At 36.3% G+C, this 24149-nt stretch overlaps 1 protein-coding gene across 4 annotated transcripts in view; it reads right to left on the bottom strand.

The window, feature by feature from the left end:
• The window catches only part of ROCK1 (Rho associated coiled-coil containing protein kinase 1), a 146229-nt gene that overhangs the window by 15391 nt on the left and 106689 nt on the right, over positions 1 to 24149 (bottom strand). For all 4 annotated transcript variants that reach the window (XM_025886886.2, XM_025886888.2, XM_025886887.2 and 1 more), the window contains 8 exons: positions 23067 to 23227; positions 21708 to 21892; positions 19667 to 19736; positions 17985 to 18079; positions 11369 to 11534; positions 10335 to 10428; positions 9795 to 9883; positions 56 to 244 (listed from right to left, as the gene is read on the bottom strand). In XM_025886886.2, the coding sequence (XP_025742671.1) occupies positions 56 to 244; positions 9795 to 9883; positions 10335 to 10428; positions 11369 to 11534; positions 17985 to 18079; positions 19667 to 19736; positions 21708 to 21892; positions 23067 to 23227 (1049 nt within the window). The remainder of the gene's footprint in view (positions 1 to 55; positions 245 to 9794; positions 9884 to 10334; positions 10429 to 11368; positions 11535 to 17984; positions 18080 to 19666; positions 19737 to 21707; positions 21893 to 23066; positions 23228 to 24149) is intronic.

Raw genomic sequence — 24149 nt, 5'->3', positions numbered from 1 at the left:
ACACACACACACACACACACACACACACACACACACACACACACACAAATCTTACCGCTTGCATGTCATTCAGTTCCTTCTGATGTTTCACTACCATCTGATTGAATTTCTCTCTTTCTTGGTTGAGTTCCAGTTGCAGCTTTCGATTTTCCTTTTCTTTCTTTCTCAAATCCTGTGTATTAGCTTTCTTTCTATCAATTTTAAAATCTTTCCGATTCATTATTTCTGCCAACTTGTTAACAGCCTATTAAAATATTAAAATATTATTAATAAAGATCTATATTGTAGGGGCGGCTGGCTAAGCGTCTGCCTTCGGCTCAGGTCATGATCCCAGGGTCCTGGGATTGAGTCCTGCATCGGGCTCCTTGCTCAGCGGGGAGCCTGCCTCTCCCTCTCCTTCTCCCCCTGCTTGTGCTCTCTCGCTCTCTCAAATAAATAAATAAAATCTTTAAAAAAAAAAAAAGATCTATATTGTAGCCATCTAATTTAAATCTCCACTAAAATGTATTTTTTTTCCTTCAAAATCAGGAAGCAGGACTGTGTGAGAATACAAACCTAATGAAGGTTGGGACATGATAACTGGTAGCACGAGTAACTATTATTGTTTTATCTCGTTCAAATATATGAACCAAACAGGCCTGCAAAAATCCATTTATCATTCAACAATTATTCAGCACCTGTTATATTGTATGTAGGCACTTTGGCACTCGATATAAAAATAGAATATACAGGGGCGCCTGGGTTGCACAGTTGGTTGGGCCTCTGACTCTTGGTTTCGTCTCAGGTTGTGATCTCAGGGTCATAGGATAGAGCCCATGTTGAGGCTCTGCGTTCAGCGTGGAGTCTGCTTGAGATTCTCTCTCCCTCTGCCCCTCCTGCTCATGCTCTCTCAAATAAATAAATGTATCTTAAAAAAAAAAAAAAATATACAGTTATGCCCCAAAGGCATCCTAGTCTGGTGGAGCAGCCAGACAAGCCAGCATTATAGTACAGTGCAATGAGTAAAAAGAAAAGAGGCAAGCAAGGATGCTGACTAAGACTTGGGAGGTCAGGGATGGCTTCCTGGTGTACTCGCATGTGTGTCCATATGTGCCTGGTATACTCGCATGTGTGTCCATATGTGTTTCTTAAAAAGACAAACAGGAACTGGATAAGCAAAGAAGAAACAGTATTAAAGAGGGGAGTCATGGACAGCCAAGAATGGCATTACAGTCAGATGAAACAATACACAGGCAATAAGGCACAAGATAATTCTTTTCCTTTGGACAAGTAAAAAAGTAAGCAGACAGGGTACCGGACTAAGCCATACTGAGGCCCTTTTGAATGTGAGAGGGAACATAAATGTTAGTTGAGGCTAACCCCTTTTGCCAGAGGAAAGAATATATTCAAAATGAGACAGAAGACAGTTAAAAGCATGTGAAATTAAGCTACATAAACTAAAACATAAGTCACGCTTTTTTCTGCAATGATGTTAAAAAAAACAAAGATTTTTCCATTAAAATAGAAAAAAGCCTGAGCTACTATCATTTCCGTGTAGATTTGGTCCTATCTAGGAGGAGGAGCCCATAAATTTTTTAATGCAGTAAAAACTTATTTCATTGAACTCATAATGCGTATTCGTTTTTTTCTAATAGTAAATCTAACATATTTATTACAAGAAAAATCAAATACAGAAATATATTATCAAGAAAGTGAAAAAAGCCCTTGTAGTATCACCCATCAAAGAGCACCTCTGCTAAAGTCTCTTCTTTCAATCTGCTGGGTGTATATCCTTCTAAACTTTTCCCTATGTATATAAGCTGATTACAAATATATTTAAATTTAAAAACAGAATCATGCTGTATATTCTATGCTGTGACTTGCTTTTTAAATTTGATATTATATCATATATAATGGGAAATATTTCCCCATGTCATTATGTATATATCTATTTCATTTACTTTTTTAAAAAAAAATTTATCGGACCAGAGAGAGAGAAGCAGAGGGAGCTGCAGAGGGAGAGAGAGAAGCAGGCTCTCTCCACTGAGCAGGGAGCCTGACGTGGGACTTGATCCCAGGACCCTGGGATCATGACCCGAGACGAAGGCAGACACTTAACCGACTGAGCCATCCAGGTGCCCCTATTTCATTTATTATTTATTTATTTTATTTATTTTTTATTATGTTATGTTAATCACCATACATTACATCATTCGTTTTTGATGTAGTGTTCCATGATTCATTGTTTGCCTATAACACCCAGTGCTCCATGCAGTACGTGCCCTCTTTAATACCCATCACCAGGCTAACCCATCCCCCCACCCTCCTCCCCTCTAGAACCCCCAGTTTGTTTCTCAGAGTTCAGTCTCTCAAGGGTCGTCTCCCCCTCCAATTTCCCCCCTTCATTCTTCCCTTCCTGCTATCTTTTTTTTTTTTTAACATATAATGTATTATTAGTTTCAGAGGTACAGGTCTGTGATTGAACAGTCTTACACAATTCACAGCGCTCACCCTACCTAGCACATACCTTCCCCAATGTCTATCACCCAGCCACCCATCCCTCCCACCTCCAACCACTCCAGCAACCCTCAGTTTGTGTCCTGAGATTAAGAATTCCTCATATCAGTGAGGTCATATGATACATGTCTTTCTCTGATTGACCTGTTTCGCTCAGCATAATACCCTCCAGCTCCATCCACGTCGTTGCAAATGGCAAGATTTCATTTCTTTTGATGGCTGCATAATATTCCATTGTATATATATACCACTTCTTTATCCATTCATCTTTTGATGGACATCTAGGCTCTTTCCATAGTTTGGCTCTTGTGGACATTGCTGCTATAAACATTGGGGTGCATGTACCTCTTCGGATCCCTACATTTGTATCTTTGGGGTAAATACCCAATAGTGCAATTGCTGGATCGTATGGTAGCTCTATTATCAACTTTTTGAGGAACCTCCATACTGTTTTCCAGAGTAGTTGCACCAGCTTGCATTCCCACCAACAGTGTAGGAGGGTTCCCCTTTCTCCGCATCCCCACCAACATCTGTCATTTCCTGACTTGTTAATTTTAGCCATTCTGACTGGTGTTGAGGTGGTATCTCACTGAGGTTTTGATTTGGATTTCCCTGATGCCGAGTGATGTTGAGCACTTTTTCATGTGTCTGTTGGCCATTTGGATGTCTTCTTTGGAAAAATGTCCATGTCTTCTGCCCATATGATTGGATTATTTGTTCTTTGGGTGTTGAGTTTGATAAGATCTTTATAGATTTTGGATACTAGACCTTTACCTGATATGTCCTTTGCAAATATCTTCTCCCATTCTGTTGGTTGTCTTTTGGTTTTGTGGACTGTTTCTTTTGCTGTGCAAAAGCTTTTTATCTTGATGAAGTCCCAATAGTTCATTTTTGCCCTTGCTTCCCTTGCCTTTGGAGATGTTTCTAGGAAGAAGTTGCTGCGGCTGAGGTCGAAGAGATTGCTGCTTGTGTTCTCCTTTAGGATTTTGATGGACTCTTATCTCACATTTAGGTCTTTCAACCATTTTGAGTCTATTTTTGTGTGTGGTGTAAGGAAATGGTCCAGTTTCATTCTTCTGCATGTGGCTGTCCAATTGTCCCAACACCATTTGTTGAAGAGACTGTCTTTTTTCCATTGGACATTCTTTCCTGCTTTGTCGAAGATTAGTTGACCATAGAGTTGAGGGTCCATTTCTGGGCTCCCTATTCTGTTCCATTGATCTGTGTGTCTGTTTTTGTGCCAGGACCATACTGTCTTGATGATGACAGCTTTGTAAAAGAGCTTTAAGTCCAGAATTGTGATGCCACCAGTTTTGCTTTTCTTTTTCAACATTCCTCTGGCTATTCGGGGTCTTTCTGGTTCCATTCAAATTTTAGGATTATTTGTTCCATTTCTTTGAAAAAAGCGGATGGTATTTTGATAGGGATTGCACTGAATGTGTAGACTGCTGTAGGTAGCACTGACATCTTCCCAATATTTGTTCTTCCAACCCATGAGCATGGAACGTTTGTCCATTTCTTTGTGTCTTCCTCAATTTATTTCAGGAGTATTTTACAGTTTTCTGAGTACAGATTCTTTGCCTCTTTGGTTAGATTTATGCCGGGGAATCTTATGGTTTTGGGTGCAATTGTAAACGGGATTGGCTCCTTAATTTCTCTTTCTTCTGTCTTGTTGTTGGTGTATAGAAATGCCACTGATTTCTGTGCATTGATTTTATATCCTGCCCCTTTACTGAATTCCTGTATGAGTTCTAGCAGTTTTGGGGTGGAGTCTTTTGGGTTTTCCACATAAAGTATCATATCATCTGCAAACAGCGAGAGTTTGACTTCTTCTTTGCTGATTTGGATGCCTTTATTTCTTTTTGTTGTCTGATTGCTGTGGCTAGGACTTCTAATACTATGTTGAATAGCAGTGGTGATAGCGGACATCCCTGCTGTGTTCCTGACCTTAGGGGAAAGCTCTGTTTCTCCCCATTGAGAATGATATCCGCTGTGGGTTTTTCATAGATGACTTTTAGGATATTGAGGTATGTACCCTCTATCCCTATACTCTGAAGAGTTTTGATCAAGAAATGATGCTGTACTTTGTCAAATGCTTTTTTTTTTAAGATTTTTTTTATTTATTTGAGAGAGAGAGAGAATGAGAGATAGAGAGCACGAGAGGGAAGAGGGTCAGAGGGAGAAGCAGACTCCCTGCTGAGCAGGGAGCCCGATACGGAACTCGATTCTGGGACTCCAGGATCATGACCTGAGCCGAAGGCAGTCACTTAACCAACTTGAGCCACCCAGGCACCCTCAAATGCTTTTTCTGCATCTATTGAGAGGATCATATGATTCTTGATCTTTCTTTTATTAATGTATTGTATCACACTGATTGATTTGCGGATGTTGAACCAACCTTGCAGCCCTGGGATAAATCCCACTTGGTCGTGGTGAATAATCCTTTTAATGTACTGTTGGATCCTATTGGCTAGTATTTTGGTGAGAATTTTTGCATCCATGTTCATCAAGGATATTGGTCTGTAATTCCCCTTTTTGATGGGGTCTTTGTCTGGTTTTGGGATCAAGGTAATGGTGGCCTCATAAAACATGTTTGGAAGTTTTCCTTCCATTTCTATTTTTTGGAACAGTTTCAGAAGGATAGATATTAATTCTTCTTTAAATGTTTGGTAGAATTCCCCTGGGAAGCCATCTGGCCCTGGACTTTTGTTTGTTGGGAGATTTTTGATGACTGCTTCAATTTCCTTAGTGGTTATAGGTCTGTTCAGGTTTTCTATTCTTCCTGGTTCAGTTTTGGTAGCTGATACATCTTTCAAAGTTATTTTTTTTTTAATTTTCCTTTTTTTTTGAATTTTTCTTTTTCCCTTTTTCAACCAACATCTTATCAATCCCTTTTTTAAAAAATCTTTTTAATTTTTCATTTCTAGAGTCATATTCTATCCCTTCATAGTAGTTAACCTTATTTTTGGTATATATATGTAAGTTGTTCTCTCTTTAAAATTTTGGGATACAGTTTCTTCTAACAGACCAAAATATACCCTAAATCTCTAGTGTATGGCTTTGTTCTAGTCTCCTGCCCGATCACATTCGCTCCCTTTTTTTTTAAATCCTCTTCTTTCTTTTTTCAACCAACTTATCATTTCCTTTTATAAAATCTTTTATAATTTCCATCTTTACAGTCATATTCCATCCCTTCATCGTATTAACCCTTATTTTTGTACATATATAAGTTTTTCTTTCCTTAAAATTTTGGGAGGCACTTTCTTCTAACAGACCAAAATACGCCCAAAATCTAGTGTGTGGCACTGATCTATGCACCAGCCTGACCATATTTGATCATATTCTGTTTTTTTGTTTGTTTGTTTTTATCTTTTTCTTTTTTCTTTCTTTCCCTTTCTTTTCCCCCGGTTTCAAGTCTCTTCTGATTTGTTTAGTGTATATTTTCTGGGATGTTGTTACCTTGTTAGCATTTTGTTCTCTCATTCATCTATTCTCCTCTGGACAAAATGACAAGACGGAAAAAATCACCTCAAAAAAAAAAAAGAACAAGAGGCAGTACCGACTGCCAGGGACCTAATCAATACGGACATTAGTAAGATGTCCAAACTAGAGATCAGAATGATGATTTTAAAGATACTAGCTGGGCTTGAAAAAAGCATGGAAGATATTAGAGAAACCCTTTCTGGAGAAATAAAAGAACTAAAATCTAACCCACTCGAAATCAAGAAGGCTATTAATGAGGTGCAATCAAAAATGGATGCTCTAACTGCTAGGATAAATGAGGTAGAAGAGAGAATTAGTGATATCAAAGACCAAATGATGGAAAATAAAGAAGCTGAGAAAAAGAGAGATAAACAGCTACTGGATCATGAGGGCAGAATTCGAGAGATAAATGATACCATAAGACAAAACAATATTATAATAATTGGGATCCCAGAAGAAGAAGGAAGAGAGAGAGGGGCAGAAGGTATATTGGAGCAAATTATAGCAGAGAACTTCCCTAATTTGGGGAAGGAAACAGGGATAAAAATCCAAGAGGCACAGAGAACCTCCCTCAAAATCAATAAAAATAGGTCAACACCCCGACATCTAATAGTAAAACTTACAAGTCTCAGAGACAAAGAGAAAATCCTGAAAGCAGCTCGGGAGAAGAGGTCTGTAACCTACAATGGTAGAAACATTAGATTGGCAACAGACCTATCCACAGAGACTTGGCAGGCCAGAAAGGACTGGCATGATATATTCAGAACTCTAAATCAGAAAAATCTGCAGCCAAGAATACTATATCCAGCTAGGCTGTCACTGAAAATAGAAGGAGAGATAAAAAGCTTCCAGGACAAACAAAAACTAAAGGAATTTGGAAACACGAAACCAGCCCTACAAGAAATATTCAAAGGGGTCCTCTAAGCAAAGAGAGAGTCTAAAAGTAACATAGACCAGAAAGGAACACAGACAATATACAGTAACAGTCACTTTACAGGCAATACAATGGCACTAAATTAGTATCTTTCAATAGTTACTCTGAATGTAAATGGGCTCAATGCCCCAATCAAAAGACACAGGCTATCAGATTGGATTAAAAAAACCTAGACCCACTGATATGCTGTCTGCAAGAGACTCATTTTAGACCCAAAGACACCCCCAGATTGAAAGTGAGGGGGTGGAAAAACATTTACCATGCTAATGGACACCAAAAGAAAGCTGGGTGGTAATCCTTATATCAGACAAATTAGATTTTAAATCAAAGACTGTATTAAGAGATGAGGAAGGACACTATATCATACTTAAAGGGTCTGTCCAACAAGAAGATCTAACAATTTTAAGTATCTATGCGCCTAACATGGGAGCAGCCAATTATATAAGCCAATTAATAACAAAAGCAAAGAAACACATCGACAACAATACAGTAATAGTGGGGGACTTTAACACCCCCTGACTGAAATGGACAGATCATCTAAGCAAAATATCAAGAAGGAAATAAAGACTTTAAATGACACACTGGACCAAATGGACTTCACAGATATATTCAGAACATTCCATCCCAAAGCAACGGAATACATACTCTTCTCAGTGCCCAAGGAACATTCTCCAGAATAGATCACATCCTAGGTCACAAATCAGGTCTCAACCGGTACCAAAAGACTGGGATCATTCCCTGCATATTTTCAGACCACAATGCTTTGAAACTAGAACTCAATCACAAGAGGAAAGTCGGAAAGAACTCAAATACTTGGAGGCTAAAGAGCATCCGACTAAAGAATGAATGGGTCAACCAGGAAATTAAAGAAGAATTAAAGAAAATTCATGGAAACAAATGAAAATGAAAACACAACTGTTCAAAATCTTTGGGATGCAGCAAAGGCAGTCCTAAGAGGAAAGTATATAGCAATACAAGCCTTTCTCAAGGAACAAGAAAGGTCTCAAATACACAACCTAACCCTACATCTAAAGGAGCTGGAGAAAGAACAGCAAATAAAGCCTAAATCCCACAGGAAAAGAGAAATAATAAAGATCAGAGCAGAAATCAATGAAATAGAAACCAAAAGAACAGTAGAACAGATCAACAAAACTAGGAGCTGGATCTTTGAAAGAATTAACAAGATTGATAAACCCCTGGCCGGACTTAATCAAAAAGAAAAGAGAAATGACCCAAATAAATGACCCAAATAAATAAAATCATGAATGAAAGAGGAAAGATCACAACCAATACCAAAGAAATACAAACAATTCTAAGAATATATTATGAGCAACTATATGCCAGCAAGTTAGATAATGTGGAAGAAGTGGATGCATTCCTAGAGATGTATCAACTATTTCATTTATTTTTAATGACTCCTTTGCATTGCATGGATGTATTATGATTTGTTAATACTAGGCTGATAGGTGGTTGGGTTAAATTTACTTTTTTTCTTTCAACTTAAGTTGTTTTGGACTCCAGAAACTTGAATTTTTGTGTAATAAACATCAATCTTTTTTCTTCATGGTCTCTGAATTTAAAGGTAAGTAGAACTTCCACTGAAGGACTTTCAACAGATATTAAGTATATTTTTGAAAGATTAATCTGGTTGCAACATGAAAAATTGCTGAAAAGGAGAGTAGTTAAGTGGTAAAGAAGCTATTATAATCATTTAAATAAAAAAGTAAAACATATTGGGATGCCTGGGTGGCTCAGTCTGTTAAGCGTCTGCCTTCGGCTCAGGTCATGATTCCAGGGTCCTAAGATTGAGTCTGGCGTCAGGCTCCTAGCTCAGCGGTGAGCCTGTATTTCCCCCTGCCTGCTGCTCCCCCTGCTTATTCATGCTCTCTCTCTCTCTTTGGCGAATAAACAAAACAAACAAAAAAGGTAAAAAATATTTATTTTACCAAAAAAATCAACTAAGGTATGCAATACCTTATGAAAATTTAAACTACTGGATAACTTAGTAACATGATAAGACATCAAGTTTTAGTGTAAAAATCTGATCTAGCTGCATCATTAAATACATAGCAAAATGATACAGCCACCCCTATAGTTTCTTATTTATTCCCAGTTCTTCTCTTTTGGCTTTAGTCAAGTGTTTTCTCTTCATTAAGTTTTCCTTTGTCAAATACAGGTCTTCTGGACAATCCAAAATATGTTCTTACTAGTCAAATGATTAGACTATCTACTTTTTTGTTTGTTTGTTTCAAGATTTTATTTAAATTCTAGTTAGTTAACATATAGTGCAATATTAATTTCAGGAGTAGAATTTGGTGATTCATCACTTACCTATAACACCCAGTGCTCATCACAAGTGTCCTCCTTAATGCCTGTTACCCATTTAGCTCATCCTCCCACCTCCTCTTCAGCAACCCTAAGTTTGTTCTCTATAGTTAAGAGTCTCTCTTAGGGTTTGTGTCCCTCTCTTTTTTTTCCCTTCCCCTATATTCATTTGCTTCGTTTCTTAAATTCCACATATCAGTGAAATCATACGGTATTTGTCTTTCTCTGACTGACTTATTTCGCTTAGCATAATACATTGCAGTTCTAACCCTGTGGTCGCAAATGGTAAGATTTCATTCTTTTTTTTAATGGCTGAGTACTATTCCATAACTATCTATCTACCTATATCACATCTTTTTTCTTAACTCAATTGAAATCCAATTTCCTGAAAGTCTTTTATATTTAATGAAGAAAGAATATAACATTATTTGTTCCAATGAAAAGTTTGAACATTATAACCTAAGTTTTAAGAAAAAGTACACAGAAAACAAATAATAACTTCTGAATATATGATATTCAAATACAAACATGGAAAAGGCTGAGAGAGTATGTATACCTGCGTTTTAAGGGTTCTTTCTGTATTGATATTCTTTTCAAAGGCAGCCTTAAGATTACTGATCTCCTCCTCCTTCTTCAATTTATATTCTGTTAATAAATTATATAAAGTGTTATTATATGATACTAAATTGTGTTCCAAATTAACATGTTCTTAATTATTCAAATTAGTATACACTACATAATTTTTAGTAGCTTCATTAAGATAATTCTTTTTTGTTCAGCTTTACTGAGGTAAAACTGACAAATAAATTTGTAAGATACTTAAGCTGTACAACATGATGATTTGATACATGTATTCATTATGAAAGGATTCTCCCATCGAGTTAATGAACACATTCATCATCTCACATATTTACCAATTTTGGGGATGAGAACATTTAAGTTCTACAAAGATAATTCTTAAGGCTACAGAAGTTATTTAACATATGAAAACAAATATTTCAAAAACTTAACACACAATATAAGTATCTCAAGATTTATCTCTGAACTTGATTAAACATTATGATTAAAAAAGAAAAAAACAAATAATCTTACGTACCTTCCTCTGCCCTCCTCGTTTTATCAGTTAGCTCTTCATTTTCTTTTCTTAATAATTCAATATCTTTGGTTAACATGCTGTTTGTTTCTTCAAGCTTAACAAAACACACAAAGGTTTAAGTTACATTCACTTCGCTAGTCTTGTATTTAAAACAGTAACCTTAAAAAAAAAAAAACAACTCTGCATTCTCCATAGATGTGGACAAGTCAGACACTGCTTTATTATAAAAACGCCTGGTTTCTGGTTTAACATATGTGGATATACTTATCTTAAAATATATTTCATTTAACCTTCGTAAGAATCTTGTGGAATAGGTATTCTTTCTTTCTTTTTTTTTTTTTAAAGTAAACTACCCCCAATGTGGGACTCAAACTCACAACCCCAAGATCAAGAGTTGCATGCTGTACTGATTGAGCCAGCCAGGCACCCTGGTATTACTTCTATTTTATAGATGAAGAATCTGAGGTTTAAGGAAGTAACATAAATTGCCAAGACCATGTAACTTCTTAGTGGCAAAGCTAAGATTCAAACCCAAGACTACTTATACCAGAGCACTTGATGACTTCAAAAGAAAAATCTAACTCCCCTTTCAATCCCCATGCTATATACAGACAATAGTATTTCAGGAATAGGTAATCATAGTACTGGTTTTCTAGAATTAATTTGTAGATATCCATAAAGAATTTCTCAGCCCTAAATAGTTTCTCTGAGTTTTATAGAATTCTGGCCACAAAGTCAGTTGCAATGTATTAAGAAAATACAACAAATGAATTTAACCCAAGCATTTCTTCACATAAAATAAGTTAAGATCTATAGCCAGAAAGAGAAAAAACACATTACACTGAATAAGAATTTCAGTCATTAACAATGGTTTTGGATTATATAAACTATTTTATACATAAGTATAGACTGACCAATGTGTATAAATAAAGTCAAAGTAAATACACATGCACACATACCCTAATACTTTAAGATGTGACCTATTTTGATTTAGATAAATTTCAGTCTAAAACTTACCTGACAATCACACTTACCCGACTAACAGTATGATCTTTATCTGTAATCTCTTGTCTATTTCTGGAAGCAGCTTTCTTGCTTTCTTGGGTTAATTCAAAATACTGTTCTTCCAGCAGCCCTCGAGCCAACTGCTCAGACTCAGCTTTTGTTTCTGCTAGATCCAACTGAGTAGCAAGAGTTTCCCTGCAATAGATTTATAAGAGAAATGAAGACAACTATATTTAAACAATAAGAAGTATTTTATTGCTTAAAATAAAATCCATTATTTGAATCCAAAGCAAAAATTCTATAAAAGTAATAAATTTCACCTGTAACACTTTGAAAAACTATAAAAGAACTCTTTAAACCTGTACCTGCTGTTATGCTTAACTAAGAAAAGGTGGTAAAGCAATGGCAAGCAGTCTACTTTTGAAAAGGAACTCGTTCCTTTTCCTACAATGGAAGGTAGCATGGGACAGAGGAAAAGTAACAGGCTTGTAAACCAGGAGGCCAGACCTTGACCCTTATCCCTGTCCTTCACTAATTGGGTAAGGGCATTGTGAAAATTTCTTACATTTCCTGGAGCTCAAAGAAATCAAATCTGTAGAATGAGAGAGTTAAACTAAATGATTTTTGAGGTCCCTTTCAGTTCTGAAACGTAATGAGATTATGACGACTTATAAATAGATTTGTAACCACTATAAACTATTCTAGAAATGTTCCTTGGGAATTATACTTCAAAGCTTTTTGGAATTGACATTCAGACCAGGACCAGAGCATTCCAATTTGCCTGCTCTTCCTAAAGAACTTCTGTTCAATAAGCTATCTGAGTCATAACTGTATCTCCCCTATATATGGTAGGTGCTCAATAAATGTTTGCTAAGTGAATGAGTGAAGGACTTCTATCTATTTTTTACTAAGGGAATAATACAAATGAAATGTTCTGTCTCAAACCTAAGGAGGGAAACATATACTAACTACAAAAAAAAAAACACCCAAAAAACCAAAAAAACTCATTCATTTGTCCAACAAACATGTACCTAAATGGTTACTATGTGCCAAACACTGTTGTCTGAATTAAGACATACAGGAGTAACAGAGTCTCTGCCCTGAGGAAGCACATATTAGCGGGGTGAAACAGGCAATTAAAAAAAAATGAACAAGTAATATATAGCATGCCACAGAGAACACAATAAAACAAAAAAGGTGGAAGAGGCTGTGAATGTGATATTTTACACAGGGTGATCAAGGAGGCCTCTTCTGCTAAGACATGTGAGAAGAGATAGGAAGGAAGTAAGGGAGTGAGCTATGCAGGTATCTGAAAATACAATAAGGTGGAAGAAAACATCTAATAACAAATGCCCTAGGTTTGTCTGAAAGAAGCTAATGTCAGTGAAGTGAGAGATGAAGGAAAGTTGTGAGAAATGTATTAAGAGAAGTGGGGAGAGAGAACAGACCTTGTAAAGGCTTTCTAAGACAGTATAGGGAACTTTGGCTTTTACTCTGAGTATTCTGTTTTAAAAAGATCATTCTGGCTGCAGTATTAAGATCAGACTGTTGGGGGACAATGGCAGAAGGATATCACTAGGACACTAATGAAAGTTCCAAAATTGGAGATGGTGGCAGTATGGATCAGGCTGGGAAATGGTACAAGTGGTGAGAACTGATCAGATTCTGGATATACTTTTAAATTACAGCTAGGAAGATTTATTAATGGACTGCACAGACAGTATAAGGAAAAAAAAGGAAGTCTAGGATAATTTCAAGGTTTTTTATTTAAACAACTGGAAACAAGAGAATTGCTAATACTGAAATGGGGAAAACAGGGAGGAACAGGTTGGCAAGGTAAGGGAATCAGGAATTTTTTCTGGACATGTTAAAAATGAGATGCTTATTAAACACTCAAGTGGAGTCAAGCAGACGGCTGGACATACAAGTCTGGAATTCAGGGGAGAATGTGCTTGTACACTGATGCTATTTAAAGCCATGAGGCTGGATGAGAACAAGGAAAGAATGATCCCCTGGGCCCTTCAAACTTTAAAGGTCTCAGAGAGGGGAAGGGACAAAGGAGCAAAGGAGGTTAAGAGTAGCTAGTTCAATAAGAAAAAAATACCATTTGGTGTCACAGAAGCCAAATGAAGAAATTTTGTCGAGAGAGTAATCAACGATGTCAACTGCTACCGTTAAATGAGATAAGGACTGAGAACTGACTACTGTCTTTAACTATTAGGAACTCATCAGTAACCTTGAGAAGGGTTATTTTGGTAGTGTGATGAGTGAAAAAGTCTGGATTGAGCTAGAGAGAGAAAGGGAGAAGAGGACCTGAATATAAATGGTATGTCACCTTTCAAAGAAGTTTGCTACAAAAGGAAGCAGAAAAAAGGACAGTAGCTGGAAGTAAAATGCACTTAAAAGATGGTTATTTTTTACAGAAATGTTTACCTGTATGTTTACGTAACAGTGAGAATGACTATACAAAGGAAAAAAATGGACACAGGAAAGGTGAGGATTCCTGGAGTCATATTCTTAAGTAGGCAGAAAGGTATGGGATCGAGGTGGTTAAAAGCACATTTTGTTCATTGACATCAGTCAGAAGGAAGGCAGGGTTTACAGGTACAGAGGCAGATAGGTTAGTAGCTGTGAGGGTGGGACGGAGTACTTCTAGGAAGCAAGGCCATTGGTTGAGTGTGAGGATGAGGACAGGCTGCTGAAGATCTGAGGAGAAAGGAGAAGATACAAAACAGCTGTCTCGAAGTGTAGGGAAGTTAGTACATTAGGAAAAGAGAGGAAGTACTGCCAATGTTAAGTCTATGGTGCTAGGGGTAGTTCTGAGCTATTATATCACAAGGGCTGGAGACTGATAACATATTCTTACCTGGGCTTCCTGCTTTTATCCAAATCAGATAAATGTATCTAAGTTATATGTTAAAATGCCAGAAAACCTATTTGTCCCAAATTATAGTTCTATCCCTGGCTATGCAACTGTGCAAGAGAAAGGAAGAACAATGAGATGGTTCAGGGTAAAACTCTGCAACTATAACCATCCAGACTTCCTTCACAACTCTCCATAAATTAAAGACCTGTCTTTACTGATGCCTACGGCCAATCCGTCACCTTTATTCTCCTGTCTCCTTAATGAAATCAATTTATGAACCACTCCTTTTTCTTCTAGGATATAAGATTATAAGCAGGAGCTTTGTTCTTGTTCACTGCTGTATTCAAAATGCCCAGAAGTCTCCAGCCCACAGAAAGTGCTCAGAAATTTTTGTTTCAATCAATGAATAGATGTGCAACTTTTCCCACTATGATTTCCTTCCCATGTCTCATTTAAATATGTTCCAATTTCTGCTATCTTTAAAAAGAAATGGCTCTCTTTCAACTTCTCCTCCAGCTACTGCTCTATCTCCTTGCCTCAGTAACCACATTTCTTGAATTTTTTAATTTAATGAGGATTTACTGACCATCTACTGTGTTCTAGGTACAATTCCAGATGCTATCCATATAGCACTGAAACAGAGTCAAGGACAAAACACTTAAAAATTCCTTCACTGAACTTAAGTTCTAGCAGAAAGAAAAACAGTAAGTAAAAGAAGTCAGCAAGTTCTATAATATATTGGGAAGGGATAAGGGCCACAGAGAAAAGTAAAATAGGTTAAGGAAGTACTAAACTGAGCAGCAAGGTAATGGGGTGGGGGATGTTTGCACAATTTTAAGAAGGATATCCAGGGAAGGCCCCTCTGAGATGACATTTAGACCTAGACCTTAAGAGGGTGAAGGAGCATGCCATGTGGATACTCAGAGGAAAATGTTCCAGGAAGAGGGGAGGGCAAGTCCAGAAGCCCTGAGGCAGAAGAGTAACTGACCAGTTTGTTGAACTGTAAGGAGGTAAATGTGGCTACTGTCTACACTTGGTCTCCACTTCTAGCCTTACCATTCATGTCTCAATCCACTTTAGTATCCATTCTCATTACCATTTAGGAACTGTTCTCAACAAGATAACTAACAACCTTAAACATAATGGACTTTTTTTTACTGGACCTTTCTGAGTATTTGGCACTTTAAATCACTTGTCTTCTTTGAAGTATTCTATCCCCCTAGCTTTTGTGATCTTACTCTACTTTTCTCCTTATCTCAATGGTGACTTATTTTCCCTTCCTCTGCCCTTTCTTTAGAAGTATAGGCACTAGTACCTAACATTCATATATTAAAGTTGTAACCCCCCCCCCCAAAAAAAAGAAGTATAGGCACTAGTAGTCTATCGTCAGCCTTTATGTCTTCTCATCCTACACTAGGGGTTACAACTTGTTACCTAAGAGGGTCAAATGAGTCCATCTCCATCTCCCTCCAGACATAAAATTAAAATAAATTTGGGCCAACATTTTACATAAAAATTCAGATTTCTGGCTTCTCTTGAAAAACCAGACCTTGAAATACTGGATCAGTGTTACCATGTAGCAGCAAGTGGTTAGAATTGAGATAAATTCTTCAGTCTGTTATATGATACTCACAACTCACACAATGAACACACCCAACTAGCTTCAAATCAGTTACATGTATGGTACCATAGGTTCATGAGTTTATAAACTCTGATATACACAATCACCTTAACAAATCTCATCTATCTCTGTTTTAGTATATAATGACTGTCAAATCAGCTTCAAGTCCTTATCTTTTTCTCTGAGCTCTGAAGCAATTTCAGAACCATTTCTCTTTGACAACCCATAGGCACCGTAAACTCAACAGGTCTGAAATGGAAAAAATCTTGTCTCCCCTCATTTCACAAACTTGGCATTCCTTAACTCCTTAACCAGTGCTACCATCAACCCAACTACCCTGGTCAGGAACTTGAGAATCCACCTGAAATTTTCCCCAACTTTTATCCCCACACTCCCAAATCTACAAGTCCTATTGCTTCTACTTCCTCTTTTTCCCATGTACTCGCCTCTCCTTTTACTGTCAACTTCCACTATAATTTTACATTTAGATTTTCCAATGGCTACATAATTCAACTTCCTGTATCTACCAGTTTTGCCTCCAATCCATTCTCTACTCTAAAGAATAAAGCTTTCTAAGACACCACCTTGTCAATCTCTAGCACTTTGTCATAGACAACTACCTTAATTATATTTGTCTCCTGACTAGATTCTGAAGTACTTGAGGGTAAGAACCATAACTTACTAATAATTATATCACTGGCATGAAGCACATTACTTAGCACACTAGTGGTGATATGTTTCTTTTAAATAGATCAAACAAGGGCAAACATATCAACCCTATAGAACAATAGTATGTAGAGGACTGGGTGCCCTCTTCACAGTGAATGCACACAACATGGGATTGCATATTACACTGCAGACACCATACAAATGATAGGTAATAGACTAATAGGGGTCTGTCACTCTCACAGAGACTAACCAGGAAATGTACCTTTGCTCCTACCTTAGACTCCACTAAATATATTAAAAATCTAAGCACTGAGTGTCCATGGTTGCTAACAACACAAAGAAGTAACCAGACAGTACAAGGTTATGTATGAGGTAGTCTTCACCCCTCTAAAATCAGATTTGAATGTGACTAAGACTCCCAGTTAGGGATGTCCAATAAAGCTTTCTATGAGGATAGAAATGTTCTGTATACATGTGCTGTCAAATATGGTAAACACTAGCCAAATATGACTGTTGAGCACCTAAAATTTAAAATTTAGTTTAAAAACTAAATTTTAAACTTCACTTAAATAAATTAAATAAATTAAAGTTCAAATTTAAATGGCTACATAAGACCAGGGGCTACCATAATGGATAACACAGTTGTAGATTTAACCACAGATTTGCAGGAAACACAGGACAAAAATGTCCAACTAACTGTGGAAATGGAATCAATAAAATCAGTACAACTGAGGAAAACTATACAAGAAAAATGATCCAGTTCCGTCAACAAATAAGTGTCAGGATAGTGATTATTCAGTGGTGGGGAGGGAAGAAGGCATAATCCGGAGGGGGAATACAGTGGGCTTTTAAAGTGGATAGCAAGATTCTGTCTCTTTCATGGGTGGTAATTATAATGATATTTGTCATATAATTCATAAAACTGTGCATGTTAAAATAGTTAATGTATTTCTTTGTTTCAGCAATAAAATGGTTAAATTTTTAAAATTTCTATATGGAAAGAGAACATAAAAATGTCAGAAAACTAGTTCTAATGTCTGTTCCACCTAGCTATAAGAAGTTGTTACACTTAAATAGCTTTAGGTCTTCTTCTAAGGCCCTAAGCAGATATGCAATGGAACTTAACCTGCCTAATAATACTAAGAGGGAGACCCTAAATAACTTTACCTAGCATAAAATAATGACTTGCAAGTACAGTATGAAATATTTATATACAAATAGATGTTTAAAGATTGAGAGACCCCTGAAAACAATTTACTATCACAGTTTAGTGAATCTCTATACAATTGCCACAGCGTTACTGTATGACATTTTCACCATAAAGAGAAAAATTAGTCTAAATTTAGTTTGATTTGTTCTGAATTAGCCTAATAAGATTTGCTATACCATTCCCATCAGAATAATGGCACATCTACTCCCTATTTTTAAACTTAAAGAATGCTATGTTGTAATAGCGATTCTTGTTGTAAAGAAAAATGGATGAACATACTTCTCACTTTGTAGCTCTTGTATTTTCTTTAAATATTCTCTGTTTTTTTCTTCAATTTCTTCCTTAAGTTCCTTTACCTGGGTTTTATAAAGTGTCTGCAAAGTAAGTGATTAGAAGAAATTAAGTGTTTATGAGGAGTTTAAAAAGTTTGGTAGCTCCTTATAAAGTTAAACAACATACAATCCAACAATTCTACTCCCAAGTATTTACCCAAGACAAATGCAAGCATATATCCACACAAAATCTTATATATGAATTTTCATTGCAGCATTATTCCAAATTGTAAACAACCAGAGGTTCATCAACAGATGAATTCTAAAAATTGTGGAGTATCCATACTAAACAATAAAAAGGAATGAAGTATTGATACAAATGACATGATACACCTAAAAAATATTTTGCTGAGTAAAATATGCTATGAGTAAGCATTAGATCCATATTGTGTTAAGATGCTGTGGTTACAGAATAAACTTCTAGTTCCACAGTCTTTTTTGTAAACTATCCTTTTTCATATAAAAGATAAGGGAGAAAAAATATTAAGGACCAGCAAATAGCTGTGAAGAATTACTTTTATACTGTAAACTTATTTATCCCTCTAAGAAATAGCACTTCTCTAGGGGAAAAATACAAATATTTCAATGGGCATGTAAATAAAAGAGGTACTAGATGATTACTCTGTGAAAGTATATGGACAAGAAAGTGTGCATGATATTATAGACCATTCTGCAGAAGTCAGTACTATAACACTTTGAACAGTTAAGGTTAATCTCTACCCAGGGAAAGATTTTTTTAACAATACTGATTTTTTTTAAAAATTTAAAAACATATTTCATTCATAGTCTAACAAGCCAAGAAAAAAATAGGCAAAAAATAGAAAGTCACGATGTTTATTAGGAGATCAGCAGAGTACAGCATGAAGCTCTGAACATGTGAAAGTTCTGTAGAGCTCTACTAGTGTTCAGATTCTTTATTTAGGAAATCATTATTTCCAATATTGTTCACTTGATTTCTAGGGCATGTTCACCAGCACAACTCAAACTCTCTCATTTAAGTGCACTAAGACTTGTAGGAAAAGCAGCTGCTAGTGTTCACAGTAATGGAGAAGCTAGGTAAATGTTAAGTTGAAATGGAGTATAAACTTGGCAACCAAAAGAAACAAAAAATGCAGAGGCTTCAATAACATCTCAAAGCACTGGCTATAAATGTTAAAGGGGTAGTGAAAATAACCTGCCTTGCAGCCAGTAAGAGAATGACTTCTATGGAGAAAAAAGCAAAATAGATGCATGAAGTGCATACAGAGAGCTAAAACAAGACCAAAGCTTTTGAGCATTAACTATACCTATAACTGTATGCAGTTACACCTACAAATGTAATGTGCATACATGAACCATGCATGAAAATACTGATACTCCAACCACCCAAGCTTGCTACCAGGCAAACAAAACCCTTAACGAAGTCTTACACATAGCTTTAGTTTGATGGCAGTTCTAGAAATATTTCACAGAAATGGTCATTTCTTTACAACTTACATAGACCATGAACTCAGATTCAGAAATGAAATGTAGAGATGGGGATATGAAAAGGGGGAGAAAACTACTTCACGGTCATTTGGAAAAAAGTCAGAGTTCACATTAAAAATCTTAATACTTTGTTTTAAGCCAAGTGTTAAAAATGATTCTTACCGAGAAATACTGCTCAGCTTCAAGCTGATCTTGGAGCTCCCGCATCTGTCCTTCATTTCCTCTATACTGTCTTCAGGTAAAAGAGAAAACCGTAAATGAATGCTATTTACCCTGGGCTTTATATTATTCTTTATTTATTAAAGTTGCTAAAAATAAAAAGGTATTCTAAAATGACCTTTGTTTTTAAAAATCATATTTCATTACACATTATTACTTTATTATATTTGATCAGGTCATGCTGTCTGGTTCCATTTTGCTCCTTATAAAATGATATTGTGCAAAGCAGAGGGAACTGTTTTCCACTGAATGTGACTTTCAGGAAAATATTAATTGTGGATTAATCCAAGTTGCAAAAATAAAAATGATACTTTTTTTGGTAAGTTTTAATAGAGAAAAGCATTCTTAAAATACATTTTATTTTTATTTTATTTTTTTGAAGATTTTATTTATTTGTCAGAAAGAGAGAGAGGGCATAAGCAGGGGGAGCTGCAGGCAGAGAGAGAAGCAGACTCCTCACTGAGCAAGGAGCCCAATGCAAGACTTGATCCCAGAACCCTGAGATCATGACCCAAGCCGAAGGCAGTTTAGTCGACTGAGTCACCCAGGTGTCCTTTAGGGATACATTTTAAATATCTTATGTAGTAAAGTAAGCAAATAAAAAGAGGGGACATGAAAATATTTAATAAATATTAAGAATATTATACATGCAGGTGCCTAGGTGGCTCAGTTGGTTAAGCGACTGCCTTCGGCTCAGGTCATGATCCTGGAGTCCCAGGATTGAGTCCTGGGATCGAGTCCCGCATCGGGCTCCCTGCTGAGCAGGGAGTCTGCTTCTCCCTCTGACCCTCCCCCCTCTCCTGCTCTATCTCATTCTTGCTCTCAGATAAATAAATATTTTAAAAAAAGAATATTATACATGCTATACATTATATATACATATAATACTATACATGATGGCCAATAAAGCATGGGGGTGGGGCTGGAAATGAAAAACCAGGTAAGAAACAAGAAAGGAGGCAAGAACAATAACTGACAAAGGAGGAGGAACACAGACACATCTACATATATATGTAATACACACATGAACACAATTCACCTAGAAACAGAAAAGACAGTTATCTGTTATCTGACAATGCAACCCACAAACATACATGCTCAAGGATAAACAATTCTGTCTGCATCTGCTAGATTTTCATATTAGATAGTAATAGCTTTGTATTTTCAGCATCTACCAAGCCATATGGTTGATAAAAGAACATAACAGATGTTTACTGAATGCTGAGTGGAAGTTATTTTGGGAGAAAACTACAAAACACATTATGTGAAAATGATGGATCTAAAAGGGGGAAAAATTTCGCCAATATAAATCCAACAAAACAAAAACTGATAATTTTATTCAAGAATTATTATGCTGTAAATGAAGGTGGCAAATGAAGATATTGTAACATAATCTAGAGGAAATAAAAACACATGACTTGGCATAAGATACACTCATCTTTGACATTAAATTTCTGAAGCATGTCTTTATACAAATTCTAAAAGCACAAACACCTTGCTTTGTCTCTACTTCAAGTAAGTGAACACATCACATCTCAGAGTAGAAGAAAAAAGGTACTTTGCGTTCTGAGATGAACCAAAGAAACAAAACAACACAAATACAGGGTCATCATGTCTAACTCTAGTTTCTAAAATAAAGAAACACTGAACATTTCCCATAAGGTACTGAATCCTATCCCTGATTTTTGTAATTCTAGTGTGAAGAAACACGACTTGTGGGTATGAAGTCAGATGACAAAACTGTAGCTTTCAGTTTAACAGTAAAGTCAGTAAGTAGCCTTGATGATCTCCTTTTTTCTCCTCTTAAAGATCTCTACTTTTTATTTACTAAGGCTCCCTTGCAAAACTTTGTTAAGTAAATTCTTTCATTTCTAAATGAATTTTCCTTTCACAAACTCCAAATACATTATTTCCACACACATAAAATATCAAACATAAGCAAATGCAGAACACAAAAAAGAAAAAAGTTATTTTTGAGGCTTACTTTGTAAGCTGAGCTAATTCAAATTCTAATAATCTCTTTGCTTCCAATAAAGTATTTATTTCCTGTTTCATGTGCTTTTCTAGACCTTTTAAATTGTCTGCTTCAAATGCTTGAGTCTTCAATTCATTCTGTAACAACAGTCGCTTGTTTGATTCCTGCTCCAGTTGAAGGGATAGATTCTTAACCTATGAATGAGAAAAGTAATTGGGATCTTATATCTCACTATTCATTTGTTTATTTAGAGAGACTTATTTATTCATTTGAGAGAGAGAGAGAGAACGCGGGGGATGCAGGGGGCAAAGGGAGAGAGGTAATTTTATCAATACTTTGGTCTCCAAGTTTCCCAGGACCACTCAGTATGTCTGTTCTCCTCTGGTTATATCAAGTCCTTTTTTGTCCTTCCCTTCCCTATCTTCTCTTGTTAACCACTCTTTTATTATCCTCATCACTGATAATGTTCCCTTTACCAACTCTGGCTTCTGACTCTCAAACTATCAACCTTTGAGGTCCCACCTAACCTTTAAATAACGGTAGAATCTCATCACTCCTTTAAAGAAGTCTTTCCTGATTATTCTGGTCTTCTCTCTCTCCCTTCTCTAACTTATATATGTGAATTGATTATTTTAAATCTTATAAGTGATTTCTAAAATACATATAATAAAACACAAGAATATAATATTTTATCTTTTTATTTACTGCTTTCTAAAAGTGTACCCTGTGCTTTCTATCAATCTAAACCATTCAAGACTCTGTGGTTTAACATTTTTCTTGAAATCTAAGAGCAATTGCTCCTCTCTGGGATAACGGGGTAACTTTACAATAAAGGTTGTTTTTCTTTTTTAAAAAAGCAGATGGTCATGGGCGCCTGGGTGGCTCAGTCGGTTAAGCGTCTGCCTTCGGCTCAGGTCATGATCCTGGGGTCCTGGAAGTGAGTCCTGCTTTGGGCTTCCTGCTCAGCAGGGAGTCTGATTCTCCTCTCCCTCTGCTCCTTCCCTCTGCTTGTGCTCTCTCTCATGTGTGTACTCTCTCTCTCTCTCAGAATAAATAAATAAAATCTTAAAAAAAAAAAGCAGATGGTCAGATTCTTCAGGGGAGGATCTATAACACTTCTACAGAGTTGTACTGTCATAGTGCAAAATGGCATAGAACCTACAGTGTGAATGTTCACTAACTATTTGTGGATGAAAATCCTAGGAGGTAAGGGTATAGCGGTGACCTTACAGCAGTGAACACATATACATACAGGTTATTTTATTCAAATCTCCTCTACGCTGTTTAAATTTCAGATAATGACTTTTCAGTCATAACTTATGATTGTTTCTTTTATAAGACGAACAAAACCAGTAATATTTTTCTTACTTCATCCTCCATCCTTTCTTTATTTTCAGTCAAATGCTCGAGCTTCTGCTGAGATTGTTTCAGATCAACATCTAGCATTGAACACTGTTTCTCAATCTGAACAACTCTATTTTCAGCCTTCTCTCTAGCTTCTCTCTCTTCCTTCAGCTTTTTTTCCATTTCTGTGAAAAAAAAAAAAAAGAGTTACAAACATACATACTTTCATTTTCAAGGGCTGTATAAGACAAATTGGTGCCAAAAATCCCTACTGTTTTTATCCTGGGATTCTAACAGAGCTATTCACTATAGAAGTCCTAAGGTTATCTGAATTATTTGTATAGTAGGATCTCTAAAGGAAGGGAGTTATAAAATAAAGTAATAAAATCTTCTAAATCCAGCCCATGCCCAATGATATGAGAGATTATTCAGTGCCATTTTCAGACCAGAAGATGAAAATATAGCTGGGAAAAAAGTGAACTAATAAGAAAAATGGGGATAGTTCAGATAAAAGCAGAAAAATAAGGCTGTGATTATTAATCTATACCTTGCACTGTTCCAGAACAGTAGACTTAAGGCCGATAGGAATTCTAATTTATGCATCTCAGATAAACAAGATTCCATGGTAGTATACCTACTTTAATCATTACCAGAACTTACTAGTCTACAGTAAGGCTCCTTTTTTGAGATATGGTAACTAAGGTTCTGAGAGGTTAACTTTTCCAAGGTCTTGCAACTAGTAAGCTGCACCAAATGACTCAAACTTGAGTCTGCTTTTCCATCCTCAGAGACTGCCCTCTAGGTGACAAAATAGAAACCAATAGAACTTCCTCATCTTTCCCCCCAAACCTACAAACTTAGCCACACCAATAATCATCACCTCTTAATTCCTGTCTCTAATCAAACATAAATCTATCCAGTTCTGTTCTGGACTTTGTTTCTTCAATTATTTCATCTCTTCTCTGCCTCAACAATTTCCTGCTCCCAACTGAATCATTCTCATCAACATAATAATCTAATTTATTATCTCCCCTCCTAAAATATCCTCTACTGATCTCATATCCCTTCTCGGCTACCATCCATCTCTGTGCACAAACTTCTGAAAGG

The sequence above is a fragment of the Callorhinus ursinus genome, unplaced genomic scaffold, assembly GCF_003265705.2.
Source record: "Callorhinus ursinus isolate GAN/ISIS: 27379988/994484 unplaced genomic scaffold, GSC_fseal_2.0 scaffold11, whole genome shotgun sequence".
Taxonomy (NCBI): domain Eukaryota; kingdom Metazoa; phylum Chordata; class Mammalia; order Carnivora; family Otariidae; genus Callorhinus; species Callorhinus ursinus.
Note: the sequence above shows the minus strand (reverse complement) of the source record. Positions and strands in the feature narration are given on the sequence as shown.